At 35.5% G+C, this 15,748-nt stretch overlaps 1 protein-coding gene across 1 annotated transcript in view; it reads right to left on the bottom strand.

Moving 5' to 3' along the window:
- Nucleotides 1–203: 203 nt before the first annotated feature.
- LOC108745823 (BTB/POZ domain-containing protein KCTD1) overlaps nucleotides 204–15,748 on the bottom strand; it is a 27,148-nt gene continuing 11,603 nt past the window's right edge. The window contains exons 2-5 of the mRNA XM_018482202.1: nucleotides 13,472–13,558; nucleotides 12,737–12,940; nucleotides 1,860–2,065; nucleotides 204–1,245 (exon numbers count right to left, since the gene is read on the bottom strand). Of these exons, the coding sequence (XP_018337704.1) occupies nucleotides 746–1,245; nucleotides 1,860–2,065; nucleotides 12,737–12,940; nucleotides 13,472–13,500 (939 nt within the window). The 5' untranslated portion in view covers nucleotides 13,501–13,558 and the 3' untranslated portion in view covers nucleotides 204–745. The remainder of the gene's footprint in view (nucleotides 1,246–1,859; nucleotides 2,066–12,736; nucleotides 12,941–13,471; nucleotides 13,559–15,748) is intronic.

Below are 15,748 nucleotides of genomic sequence, written 5' to 3'. Positions count from 1 at the left end.
TAATAATTGCATAAAATATACATTTATAGTAATTATATATTTACAATTACTATATTATATATATTCTATATACATATAATATACATATTTTTTACGAATACATTAAATAGTTTTGATATTCTAAAATACATTGACTTTAATTGTCCTCAAATTTGTTACTAAAAAATCTATTCTTTAGTACATTTTTGAAATTTTATGTTGATTATTACATTTATTAGTATAACGTCAGAATGTAACGAGTTTTACTTGAAATTTGCATATCAATAGTTTTATGATTATTTTATTATTAAAATAATCGATTAAGCGCCTTCGACGTCAACTATTTCAGATTCAGACTATAATACATGCAAATAATTCTTGTAACTTACGTGTGTATACAAACGGGACGTTGCTGTTTGACAAAGTTGGTTTGTAAAACGAATGTAAATTGATGTAAATTGCAAAACTCATTCGCACTCTTTTATTCACTTATTCACTTTTTCATGATTCGAGATATAGTGTTGAGTGACTTTAACGCACGTTACGAGATCTTCATATTACTATAAATATTTCGGCATCAAACAGCAGTTGCGATTGGCAGTTCTATCCACCGAGATGCTCCGCTCTGTTTTGCTAGAATAACGAAAATATCCGCGATGCAGTCTTGAGGTGTTCTCCTGGACAGTTGCACTCACTCTAAGTCGTAGTCACGCTGCAGGCAGCGGATCGACTTGGAGATCGTTTTGCGCTGATGCGCCATGCTCCGTCAAGTGTTGACGGCTTGCCTGACGAACAGGTACTCCGAGAATTGTTGGCCTTCTACGCCGCCGCCGTTGCTTGCGACTACCCGGAAACCGGCATTCAGCAGTCTGGTGATCGCCTGAACGGAGTTCAATTTGCAGTAGCCGTTTAGTGGAAACCGTATGACATGACGGGCATCCTGTTGGTGCCAAGCAACGCCGGATCGCGCATCGATCACCGCCTGTGTCGTTTCCGGAAACACCTCGTCCAGCAGCGCCCGCCCTCCTGATAGCATCACCCGCTCGCCCAGATCCGGGCTCACGTGTAACGCTACGCACTCGTAGCTGCAGTTACCATCGTTGCCACGCATTTTCTCAGAATCACGATTGCAAGGCGCGGTAGTGCAGGCAGTGCCACGACCACCGAGCTGACCAGAGGGCGGGGGACTTGGCGAAGTTGTGGTCATTGTTGTCGAACCGTTCTTTATGCGCTCCTTCTTCATCTGCTCCAATTGTCTACACATAGCTGAAATAAAAAAAAAAAGGTGCATTACATTCGAGGAGAGTGTTTTAACAAAATGATCTGTTTTGAAAAAAAAAAGATGATTTCGCAAATAGCGGTAGTTTGCGATATTGATAATTAGGTCGTGGGAGCTCAGGAGATTTCGTCTCTATTGACAATATTATAGTCTCCTTTGATTATAAATGGGTTTAATAAATTATTAAAGTGCTTGAGGAAATTTTGCACGTAAAATGCGATTTTTCTCGAAACGCGAAATGTACATACCGATTAGTGTATTCCATAGTCCCGAGAGAGTATATTTCATTACCTCATTTTTTAAGTACTCAGAATTCTGTATTATTCCAGCAATTGAGTAAACGGCTACTTTAGAGTTTGTTATTACTATTCCATTATAGTTGAGTATTGCATAGACGGTTCGGAAGTCGATTAAGAGAATTAGAAGAGAAATGATATATCGTTATATCGCGATTTGTATTAAGCACGAAAGGTAAATTCATCATCTTTGTTTTATTATGCGATTGAAATCGTGGTTTCCGTATCTTTCTCACACGTAAACAATTCAATTACGGGCGTTAAAGTAAAAAAAAAGCACAAGAAATGAAATTAACGAAATTTACGCGCAATATCGAAGTATCGTGCTTCCTCCAGCAGCAAATCTAGGTCGGCAAAGTTGTCGGGTATCAGCAGCCGAGAATTTCGCATAAAATTCAATATGTGCCGGAACATGCCGCCGTCTCTATCGATGAAATAGTGTTGTTTTAGCGAGTCCAAAACGATGGGGATGCTGCCGTTAAACAATTTTGCTAGCCTGGATTCCGGGTATCTGGAAAAAATTACAAGATTTTTTTTTAAATAAGATTGTCATCTGTGAAAGTTGTAACTTTTATAAGCATTAATCAGTGATTGAAAGTGCGTATGAGAAAATTTCGAGAAAGTATTATCGCGTTTGATTCATGAGACTTCAACTTCGAAATTGTTACTTACGTGACTGATGCATACGTAATCATAATTGACATTATTTATAAAAATTGATCTGATATCCGAAGTTATAAGAGTTATTTTTGATATACACGGATTGCATATGTAATGTTATGAAAATTATACTTTCTATCAACTAACAGCTAACTAAGTGTTGGGCAGGTGCTGACACTTTAGTCACCTGCCAAAACCGCTTCAGGTAGCTGCGTGCTGTTTTCGCGATTGATGGTTGCGTACAAGCAGCTGTTCATTTAATAAATTCCGACTCGACGCACTGACTGAATTAAGTTTGAGCAAGTTATAGTTATTATGAGAGCTCGAGAAGTGAATCATGATAGCGTTATCTGAAATAAATTGATTAAACGCCTTCTTGAATCAAAAATACATATATATGCAGATTTTTTAAAATAAATATTCAGATTTTTTAAAGTAAATATTAAAAAAAAATCTGAATATGTGAAATATATTCGAAAAATAGGAATTGAATATCTTCGTGGATATAAAAACGCAAATGTAGAACAAAAATGACATTTCCAATCAGAAAAAAATTTAACCATTAATAAAATCCATTAGCCGATCATTTATCGGAAGGTTTCAATTTAATTCAGTTTAATTAAAAAAGTCGTTCATTATTGAAAGAAAACAACGAAATAGAAAAGAAATATAGAGAAGAATTGAATCGGGAACGAGGACAGAACGGTAGGATCGTAAAGACAGCATAAAATACGCGCATGAAATCTACTTTAGCAGATATGCAGATGCACGTATGTGTATGCTTCTCGAAGTAGCAAGTCCATGCACCGTATGTATCACTTTTTCCGGCTTCTTTAGAAAGTGCCCGTGACATTTTCGAACGCGTTTCACAACATGTTCGCGAATGCTGCATCGTTCAAAGTAGGCTGCAGCTAATCTTCTTACTACATCTTTGCGCTCTACCGTTGCCGTTATGATATCCCTTCCGTGCTTCGCAGTTACATCTCGAAGATAATAAGAATAATGTAACGTTTCGTTACGCATTTAATCTCGCTATAAATTAAAGCTATGAAATTATAGAAAAGACAGGCTCTGACAAGGAAAAATTATAATTTTTATTCTTTTTTATAGCGAGATGAATTTAATTAAGTGTCTCAAGGATTTGATTATTAGCAACGATATGGAAAATCATAATTGACATGTTTCCAAGGAAAAACGTGTACTATTTCTGATCTCCCCCCCCCCCTTCTTATGTGTAATTTTCTGAAATGGACATCTAATTTAGTTCTTATGTCAATTTAATAATGAGAAATTATTGTGTCTTATAATATTTCACTTTATTAATTTCGCCTGGGTTTTTTTAGCGCTCATTATTCTAACACTAATGATGAAAAATGATAAGCTTCTTATTTTTTCGATAATATTTGACATAATTTTTATATAATTTGAAAAATCGTGGATTGTCCGATACCCTGTTGTCTGTAGCGAAGGTTAATAATGCCACGACCTCGTAAACGAATCACACTTATGGTATCCGTGTCAATCAGCTTCACGGTGTTTATTCGCATGTGTTCTCGGACGTGCCATGAGCGATGCCGTGTTCTGCATGCACCGCCGAAGGTCGTCATAATTTAGCATATAATAGACGAATGATCTGGGAAAAGGACGAGATGGAAGAAGAGAAACGGGACGCGGGGGAGAGGGGGGGGGCGGAGGAGTCGTAATAGGGAAAAGGACGGTTGGAAGAAGGCACGGTTGACTCTAAGGACCGCGATGCGACGAGAGAGAGAGAGAGAGAGGAAGAATCGGCTCTCCTCTCCGTGTATCTCGTCGTTGTGCGTTATGGCACGAGGGGGAAATACCGAGGTAGGTACCTGGTACCCCCTCAGGCCGGTTCCCATACCTTCCATGGCGATAACATATAATAACGACGGCCTCATGGAGCCTGTGGGCGATCTGACTTCAGCGAGGAAGAGAGAAGACACCGCGGGGTAGATACAAAGGTATATACATGTATGGAGACTCTCTCTCTCTCTCTCTCTCTCTCTCTCTCTCTCTCTCTCTCTATCTCTTTCTCTCTCTATCTATCTTTCTCTCTCTATCTATCTATCTTATTCCCTCTTTTCATCCTTCGCCCTTTTTGTTTCTCTTTCTCCCTCATGATCTCGCTTTCTATCGACTTCTCACTGATACTTTGGTGTAAGAGGATAGAGAGAGAATCGCTGTTAGAATGGGGAAATGAAAATCGCTGGATTTTACCTCAAAGCGTGCGCGAAATTTTATACGGTATAGTTAATTTTCTATAGAATATCGAAGCGAGTTATTGTAAGGGAAACTTCACTCTTCCTCGGTGAACAAATCCCTTCTCTTTCTTCGCTGCAATTGCCGCGGGTAAATTAAAATTCACACTGTAATTTCGGCCAGTGAAGACGTGAAAATGGTATACTCTCTACTATTTAAATGAATATTATTATATCTCTTTTTTTCTTTCATCTATTATGCGAGACAATTTCCGAACATTTTTTTGTATTAGATTGAAACATTTTAAATGCAACAATGAACGTTATAGGAAATTCTTAAGAAGTTGAGACACAACCAAAAATATCAATCTATATAAACTTCTCTCTATATATTATAGAATTAATTTACTTTTGATTTTCAAAATCCTTTAACTTTGTGTTTTATTTTCTCAACAAAGATGTAACAAGTACGCTTATAAAAATGGAAACGGACGGAATAACTTGCATTAAGAAACAGAAAACAAGAGAGAAAGTGCGAAAGTGATATCGTCAAGAGAAGCGAGAACAAGATATGTGCACTCGTAGGCCAAGGGCCTACGTTGTTTGTGAAGGTCTGAACGACTGAAGAGGGGTGATAGTGGGGGAGGAAACGGTACCGGGGGCGGAGGACGAGCACCGTGATTACCCGCGGCGATTTCTTGGGCCCACCGACCAACCGAGGTCCGATCCCGGGTCAGATCCGTTCGCTATGGGAAAACGCTAAACGATCGGCTCACATCACTCAGATTCCGCTCTGCTTTCGATGTGTACAGAATATTTTCGAAGCTGTGTGCATTTTACTAGTTATTCCTCGATAAATTTCGAATTGACTTTTCCTCAAAGATTTGTTGCGAGATTTAATTTTGGAGAATTATTAAACCACGGTAAATTAATTATGTAGGGGAGGTAAATTAATTAAGAATCTTCATATATCACATTAAAATTTTGTTAAAATAAATTCTTATTTTTCTATAGCTTTAGGGAAGAACTGGGGTCAAAAGTAACACGAATAAGTTGTAACACTTAAAAAAAAACGTTATAAACAAAATACAAAAGCGTAAGAAAGAAATAGAAGTTTATAATATATTATTATTTATTACAAACTTTTGTCTTCCTTACATTTGCATATTTTGTTTATAACGGTTTTTTATATAAGTGTTACAACCCAGTCTCCCCTAAAGTTATAGAAAAATAAGAAGATATTTCTGATAAAAGTATTTAATAAAATAAATTTTATTTTAACAAAAAATTTTAATGTGACATATGAAGATTTTTTAATTAACAATTAAGAATTTCGATTTATACAAATAAAATATTTATCCTTGTTTTCGTTTAATTATCTGAGCTTTTTTAGTGACTAAAAAGATTGTTACATGTAGAAGTGTTTTCACCAGTCTGAAATCTTACGCAATAAATCATACTTTATGAACGAAAATAAGGATAAGCTAATGCGCTCATGTGTGGCTGACGTATATGCAGAGATACGTGTGAGTTCGAGCACGAGACGGGCGGCGTCCGCCGAGACATTCCGTTATATCCCACTAAATTGCACGTGTCCGACTAGAGGGCGAGGAAATGACGACTTGGTACTTCACCATGGGATACCCTCGAGGCCTTGTACAGCCTTCTCAACCGGCAGGATGATCGACGATGTTTTAGGGATTATGTGATACCGGAAGCGTGGACTAATGATCGACTATTACGTCATTCCCGTAAACGCTTGGTAGAAAATGCGATACGCAATGATTAATCTTTCGCAAGGCACGTGGAGTCCGCCTTAGGAGTTCGATATGATTACATTACGAACTAAGGATCGTACATGATTAAAAAAGTAATTATGAATTTCATAATTGAAATTCAATTAGTAAAGTGATTCATTCAGAAATCGTGATATTATCTATACTTAAATTTAAATAATTTTTTTTGCAAAATTTTCAAAGGAGAACTTAAAAAGGTTACAACGTATGTTTACGTTGGGAATAATATTTCATCGATTAATTATTTAATATCAAAATTATTCTTTAAATAAATAATTATTGGCGGAACAATTATTTGCGTTTTGTTAAAATATTATTTCGATTGCAGGATGATTGCTCTAAAACGTAATTTACTAAGATTTAATTTAAACAACTGATAGATTAATTAAGCGATAAATCCAAGCAACACAATTACATTCAAAATACGTTTAATAAACGTTAGAAATTGTGTAATAAACGTATAAACTGAAAAATAAATGTTTAAAATTTGATACGTTTTTAAACTATTCAGTAAACGTTATTAAAACGTTTATAAGACATTTGTAACGTCTATTAAATGTTTTATACTAGTTTAAAATAATGCTTTTATGAGACACTTCGACGATTTAATAAACGCATATTTAACGTTAATAACATCCATTTATACAGCATAAAACCGTTTCGGTTAAATATTTTTTAAACTTGAATTGTCTGTTTGGAAAAGTAATATTGTAAGAAAATATAAATAATATAATCACAGCATAGAACTAAAACAGCGTTAATGAAATTTTAAACGCGTGTAATATACAGTACAAGAATCGTTTTTTCTGTTTCGAAAATGAAATCATACATATTTTTATATATTAAATAAAAACAAGTTAATGAATATCGCGTTTTCGGTATACAAACCTGCGGTTATCGCATAAATAGACATTTACTAATTAACATCGTGCTAGGTTGGTGGGTTGTTACGGGATAATAAACGTTTGGCGTTATTTTGAAATTGCCGATTATACACCGACGATTGAACTAAATTAATCAGCAGCATGAATTTATTATTCGTGTGCATTATATTGACCTGTTTACTTCATCTATAACGTCGTATAAACGAGGCACCTAAATATGCGCAGTCTAATAGAAACTGTTCTATCCGTTGCGTTTATTAATGCAAATAAATCACGAATATTTAATCACTTATATCGCGTTTTAGAATATATGTGTATTATATACTTAACCAATATTCTTACATCCCTTAATTAATCGGAATTTTTTTTCTCTTGGTGACAGGAGGTCGAAAACTTGAGAAAATGTTAGTCGCTTCGCTTACGATAAAAGTAAAAGAAAAATAAATTCTTATCATTATCTAAGAACATCAAATGTAATCTTATTGCACGGAAAGCGTTATTGATGCCTTTTCATTTGAAATTGATCCTTTAGATTTATTCACTACAATAATAATATAACTAAAGAGTTATCATTTTTAGTTGCTCGTAAAAAAGAAACGGAAACATAAAGAAAAAAACATACTTTAAAAGTATATATTTGTATTTCTCTATTATTAGTTATTACATCAAAATTACAAAGTCTTAATATAATGATTTAAAATATTCAAATTTATTTTCTAGAAAATTTTGTTTTTGAGCCTGTCGTAACAAATGAGCGGTATTTAATATATACATATGTTACAATACATACATATGTAGGACCAATTTTTTAAATGGGAAGACATCAATGACATCTTCTAGGCGTTGAAAATTTAACGATTTAAATTGAATCTGTCGTTCAGGACATGATATTGACATCATATATCAAGATCAAGACTTTTGGAGGTTGTTCCTCTTATTTTAATTTTTAATATAAAAATTAAAAGTAACGAGAATAAAAGTAACAACCTCAAAGACTTTGATCTTGATATATGATGTCAAAATCATGATTCTGAACGACATTTAGAAGGTTTAAACCATCAATTGGATAATTAAATCTTATAGATAATTAATGCTAATATAATGCCGGTAGTACTGTAATTTTTAAGCCTTATAACTTGAAAAGTGTTCAATGAAATAATATTTTGTTATATTGTAGTATTTTGAAGATTTTCTCGAGATAATTATAAGAATATGGAATAAAAAAATAGGGGTTTTAGTTTAAAAAAACAAATCGATTTGACCTTGGCGACGCCACTTAAGATTAAAGTAATAAGATCAGTAAATAGATCTTTTTAAACCCACACACAACAAACATTTTGTCCGAAACATTTTTCTAAAAAAAAAAATGCATGCTTTCCAAGATATTCCGCTGACTTTTGTTTATTGTATACTTGTTTTCCGGGACTTTTGTTGAATTTTGTTAATTATATACATTAACATTAGACATCTCTTATAATTGTTCCAACCATTTCAAGTTTACTTAGAATGACTGGTGGATTATTACTTTAGTTCGAGGACATATCTTCCGGCAATCATTTCGCATCGTATTTATTATTGTTATCTTCTTGTCGCATGATTCTAGAGCACATCGTTAGCCAGCCGGTGTACAAGCATCAGCACGATTCCTAGCTAGGAATCCTAAGTGTAAACTGCGTCAATATTAAATAACAGCGATGATGTAGTTGCTGTAAATCAGTTATTGAGTAATATATCACGGTGAAATATATGTCTCTCTTGTGAAACAATTTTAATATCGTTTTAATGCGAGGGAAAGCTCCGATCGATGCGCTTATTCTTTCTCCTCTCTCTCTCTCTCTCTCTCTCTCTCTCTCTCTTTCTCTCTCCGTTATGAGGATAATTAAATTCATGCTAATGGGTAAGCAATGTGACGCGATGATTGTCAAACGCAAAACAGAATTGCATAATATAGAGGTTGCAAATCTGCTTTGTCAGATGGTAGTCTGTGTATGATTTTTGTGATGCTGATGATATTTCATTATCGATGTAAACGAATAAGCGGAAACTCGTGTGTCATTTCGTTAATTAAATTTATGATTTATTTGAACGGAAAGAATGATGGTAGTCATCAGCGTAAAGCCCATTTTAGATATTGTATAATTCATGACTAAATTTGGGACAGAATTCTATTTATAATATTGCGCGTTGTGTTAACATCGAAAGCACTTGAAGAAATAAAATACACATATAATATAGAAAACATACGTAGATATACGTACATCAGTGATATATATATTTTTTCTATATATACGTATTTTACTTCTTCAAATATTTTCTATATTATATGACATGCAATATTATAGATAGAATTCTGTTCTGAATTTCTGTCTAAAATTAGTCGTGAATTATAAATTATCTAAAGTGGACTTGCGATTCGAAAAATTGATTATAAATAGAATTAGCACGAATAGAAAAAAAATTAGGACATGTTTAAAACTAATTTTTTTTGTTAGAAACGTATTGTCGAATGATACCGTTGTTATCGCGTTGATATATGTTTGCGCGATATTCTCATTTGCGACGCAGCCAAGCCAGTATCGGCTGATACTTTCGACAAAGCAATAAGGTCACGTCATGTAATGAGGGAGGAAGGTGCAACGAAGTGTGACGACGGAGATGGTGGAGCGGGGCGGGCAAGCTGTCGATTTTACGTGATATTCATTTTGCACTCTTGCTGGTTTGCTCGATACGTCGGCGACACTTATCCTGTCGACATTTTCACAGATTAAATCACGGGTGTGTTCGCGATGCGCGTCGTAACGGTTCATAGAAAACGGACCTGCGCTCCACTAACTCGACTAACGATAATCCATGCATCGCGTGTAAATTTGCCTATCGCATACTGTTGTTAGTTTTAGCTCAGTTTAGGTTGCCTGCCGATCTAATGATTTTCGAACTATTTCTTTACAGGATAGCTATTATGTCAAAAATGATCCGCCATCGTTAAATGAGCATTAAATTGATTACATGACGAAATTAATATAACTATCTCTTTTCACTCAGAAATTATTATAATGCTACTGGTTGTTTTGAAATTCTTTTTTGTTATTACTTTTTTTGAAGAATATAAAATTATTTGTTAACTCTTATTTGGACATTTAAAAAAAAAACAGTACGAAATTCTTAAATTTAAAAGTTTATCTGTTAAAAATAAATTTTTGAACAAGAAAAAAGTCATATAATAATATCTCTTAAATTACATTAATAATATGTATATTAAAGGTAATAAAGAAATATTTTAAAACAAAAGTAGCATTTTAATAATTTCTGTAGTAATGAAAAATGTGTTATATTAATTTTGTCATCATATAATCAATTCAGTGCTTGTTTAGCAATTATTATTTTTGGCGTATATCTTACAAAATAATATATTACACGATACTACAAATTATGATTAAATAAATTTTATTCATTTCATTTTCACTTTAATATACTCTTTATATATTTTTAAGATAAATTAAAATTTTTTAATAATTTTCTTTACTTTGGATTTGTTGTTTTACTTGAATTGTTTGATAAGAAGTTTGGCAATATCAGTACGAAGGAGTACGAGTACATCCATCACGATTTTCTCGCTCATTCATTATGGATAGTCTCGATAGAAACATCTTCGCAGCAAGTCAGAACTCATTGCCTATTCAGTTAACGAGACGAACGATAAGACCACCTGTCAATTATGATCAGCTTTCTCACGAACGCATCTATCGCGGTTTACTGATGCTGTACCTACGTATACTGTAGTCTGACGTCGTGCACTCGTGATCTCCTTGTGAAAGGAATGATTTTCCTCGCCGCTAAGCGCGCTGGATATTCACTCGCGTCGAAGATAACGTATTAAGCTCACGTAACAAGCATTACTCGAAACGAAGATCACGAGGTTGCGGTGACATTTAGCAATTTAGATATTATGCCTAGTAGCCATTAAATCGTTGCCGTTTATATCAATTTAAAATCTAATCTATTATGCACAAGTGAAATGTATGACATTATTAAATTTAAATAATTTAACGATTATTAATTTATTCTTCTTGAAAAGATGGAGAAGAACGATCGAAGGAAAGAGAAGACTAGATGGCAAAAAAGTTTAATGTTGTGAGGAATACATAATACTCGCACTGATCATTAAAGTCTAATTATGTCTATATATGATTTTAATTTAATTGTACGTTTATATCATTAAATTTTACTCTTAGTGTCAGAGATTTATTTTATACCAGTCGGAATCATGCGGAGCATAATACTCTTAGATTTTTCTTGCCAGGGCAAAGAGGATATCTGCGGGGTGATACTTCGAGGAGATTAAAACCCTCTCTATATAAGCAAAGCGCAGTTGTGCTTTCACGTTACGTCTCTTTTATGCATAAAGTGCACGGGCATACCGCAAATAGCCTTTGGACACTGCCGGGCACGGTAACGGTGTGCCTGATTGCGGACGATATGTTCTCAGAGATATTGCCCAGTACGAACATCCTGGAGCGTTGTCGATGGTCACGTTTCCGCGATCCGGACATCACGCTCCCTTTCTACTCTCTCACTCGCTAGAATTTCTTCATGCTGTTTAAAAGTCACACTCTGTGCTTTCGCGGAAGGCTCGAAAGATATCCGTTCCTGATATGTAATTCACTCGATTCATCATTGTCTTCTTTTTGTTACGATAGAAAATATTTTCCTGAATATGTACATGGAAAGAATAATTCTGCTGGAGCCTAAACATTTAGCTGTATAAGATCTAAATAATTTTGTTACATTATCGAAATAATTATATAGGAATTTCCAACGTAATGAGTAATGCAGCAAAAAGTTTTGACATTCTAGCAACCAATTTGAGCATCCTACTTATTTTGATGAATCCAAGACTCGATTGCATCAACGTTACTTTGACTTTATTCTCTTTAAATCTGAATCTGTGAATAGTCACTAATTACCCAGTGGCACACTTGGCACTGATAATCAGTGAAGTTCAATTAAAAAAAGGAAGAATGTTTGAGCGTTATATAACTAAAGTACTGATATTTGCATGTTAATTTCAATCTTTTAATATCATTCATTGAATTTAAATACAAAACAAGTTAGTTAGATCATATAATAAAGATTAGCTAGATTAAGAACATTTAATTGATTACCAGTGGTATACTTGGCACTGATATCCACTGATTATCCACTGATTCAGATTTAGAGAGTAAACTTAAAACTCTTCTCTCTCTCTCTCTCTCTCTCTCTCTCTCTCTCGGCTTCTTGCTTGAAGTTAAAGTAACATTGGTATAATAATCTGGCCTAACAAAATTATTTTCAGATCTATACTTAATTAAATTTTAAGATACTTCAGCAAAATTGTCTTTTCCATGTATATAATTTCTAAAAGTAACACGCTTTTCTTCGAAATATGCACACAAAGTCCTAATAAGAATCAACGACATAAGTTATTCTATTTGTAAATCTCAGTTTCGAATCGTTGACATTTCATGCTTCTTAATGATAGAAATTAAGTTTTTATGGCACTTATTAAGACGCGGAAATACGTTGTATATTTTATTCTCGACCTATGGGTGATTGTTAAGAATTTTTTAAGTGAACGTATTCTTACTTCGTTAAAGTCTCGAGGGAGGACGTGTATATCGTGCCGCCAACGTCGATGTGAACCGGTGCAGTGTACCTCGAAGCGGCCGCTACGCAAGGAATACCGGTCATCTTCTGATTGTAAGCCGGGGCCGCCGGCGTCGGTGGTGTTGGCGACGAGGAATTCGACATCGTGGGCGAGGTGGCCGGCGAACTGCTTGGCGACAGCAATCTAAAAAAGAAAAAAAAAAACACTTTTGATATTAGACATAGTAAAATTACAGCTTGCTAATCAGAATTTCTCGCAGAACATTTTGCATATCAATCGTCGCAATTGAATAAAAATCAGAGAAAATTTCCATTTTTGTGCTATCATTATTTAAAAATCTCAGAATAGCAATATAAAGCTTTTTCTATTTATTAACTGTTAACTGCAGACTTAATATATTTCTACCTTTGATACGTACATTTTATAGAAAAGCTACACATAGCTATTGTAAATTAAGTAATTGGCTCTGTTATATTTCATATTGCGTGAGTTCTTGTGCTACATTCTATATAATTTTATATACAACTCTAAGCACGACCAGGAAACTAATCAAACGAAGGCGAACTATGAGCTATGAAATCGACGTTGTGATTTACGATGTATGAAATTAAATGACGCTTACGGGGAGAGAATTTTACTGAGTTATATAACTCTTTCTCAAATGGACTATTTCTGGGACGACTTATATTGGAACTCGGATGTAGACTTATTTACCTCATTTTAATTTGAGCGCTAGGGAACATATTGCGTTGCGCCGTCAGCTCCGCCTTCGCCTCCTTCCCATCGGCCTCACATTTCCGTCTGAAATGAAAAACATATGAATATTAGTTGTACGCATTATCAATAAAAAGTTAAATATAAATTTTACAACAAATTAAACGTAAAACGTACGCACAAGCCATTTTTCGATGTAATTAATATAAATTAGTATATACTCGTATATATCTTTAGTTTCTTTGTTTTCCTTCTGTGTGGAATTATATTTCGATTGAAGGATTTCATGTAACATTTATCAGAAATTAGAGCCGATTGTATGAAATTTTCGTTATGTGTTCAACGCTTATACCTTTTAGGCGTAACATAGGTGTCGATTTAACGTATCGATCCTCACGGCTAGTCGCGGACGACGATAACACTAGTTTGACTAGTTAAGCTATTGTTTTTGGTCAAACATCGGCAATGCTGAATCGACTGAGAGCTTGGAACATTAACGCGAAATTCTCATATGCATTAATAAGGCAATTAGTGGCGAAACAATATTTGGTGGGCGCTAGGTACCGGCCGTCCAACGGTATTCTTTTAAGCGCGCTTTCAGTGGAAAGGGTTGGTCAGTTTGGTTCACGAGTTAGAGAGGCACCCCCTCCCCTCCTCCCTCGAATTTTCATTACTACGTGCTCATGAAAGGCCAGCACATTATGTTAGCTATTATCCACAGGCCTGCTTTGCATAGTGTAATATATGGTTTTTGCGACCAAGAGGATCTCGCGCTGTTAAAAGGAACCAACAAGAAATAATAAAAACAAATTCAAAGTTTATATAATTTCGAGATAAACTACCGTTTTCATCAGAAAACTGCTGCTTGTATAATAAAAAAAAGATATCTATTTTTTGAGCTTTTTAAATATTGTGTACCTCTTGGTTAAATAATTCAATATCTATCTTAGCATATGTATATGTTTTTCTATAAATATTCTATAAATCTTGTTACGATCCGCGACCCCGAAATTGTAATTAACAAATTACAATTCAATATGGATCTATCTTGGTCTTATCTCAGTATTTTTCGTCCGTAAAAATCTCGGTGTGCGTCGTAACAATTGTTGAGACTCGAGACGGGAAGATGGGACGCGTTTAGACGTCGCGCGGTATACTCGTTTTCCACCGTCCAGCGAAGAATTCGCGATGGTCAGAAGACACGGCACGTGAGGGGGGGGTACCGGTTTTCTCCTCCACCAACCCACCCACCCTCGCCCACGTCAGTCCGCGCCGTTGCGCGGTGCATCGCCGCGGGAGACGCCGCGAAATGCGATGCAGCGCCTTTTCTCGGCCGCGCTGCGAGAGGTCGCCGAGCGATGCGCCCGATGCCTCTCTTCTGCTCGAAGCTGCGAAGGTGGGGAACCGGCGCGGCGGTCGTCGCAAGTCGGACATCGGGTAAAAGAGTAGAGTAAGAGATGGTGTGGAGTCGGCGGAGGCGGACGAGCAACAACGGCCATCACGGCCGCGCTGCTGCCGCGGGCTAATCGAGAGATTTATATGGAGCTGTGCATTTACGAGTATAGAAACGAATACTTGCGTACGGGATTAATTCGCGTTATTGTTGTGTGATCTTTAGCGTCGATGAGAGATCGATCATTGTCGCGCTCTCGCGTGGAAACACGTGTCGTCCTCGATGATCGCGCATTGACGGTATTGCGGCGAAATTAATGGGTTTTGACGGCACTTCAATCATACTCTCCGTGTTTGAAAGCATGTTTGAATGTCAGATGCGGGCGAGATGAAAAATCGAAATAACGATAACGTTATTGGATTAGAAAAGGCAACGGAAGAGGGGAGTAATGTTATTATTTTCTTCTTTTTTACCATTCTTCTTTTTTGAATTATTTTACTGTACAATATTTGCTTCTTCCGGGAACTGTATCAATTTCATATTGGATCTACTTTTTGTATTTTTTTTTTGTTTGCTTATGTATCTCTAAGTATCATTTAATTTGGCGATACACGGTAAACGAAAAAAGAAAAAACAGTAGAAAAATATATATTGAATTTTATATCAATATATGAGAGCGGATGGGATATAGTTTTGATTCAGGTATACTCATACATCGTTGAAATGACCGGCAGCGCCGACGAAAGAAGAATCTGAAGCACGATATAGCTATAACAATGGCGATGATCATCATGGTCGTTCGAGTACCTCGGGGCGATTGGTCGGTGTACGAATGTACATTACGGTCGACGTACTGAAGCCACTCGCTTATTATGCATAATTAT

Source organism: Trachymyrmex septentrionalis, unplaced genomic scaffold (assembly GCF_001594115.1).
Source record: "Trachymyrmex septentrionalis isolate Tsep2-gDNA-1 unplaced genomic scaffold, Tsep1.0 scaffold15, whole genome shotgun sequence".
Taxonomy (NCBI): Eukaryota; Metazoa; Arthropoda; class Insecta; order Hymenoptera; family Formicidae; genus Trachymyrmex; species Trachymyrmex septentrionalis.
Note: the sequence above shows the minus strand (reverse complement) of the source record. Positions and strands in the feature narration are given on the sequence as shown.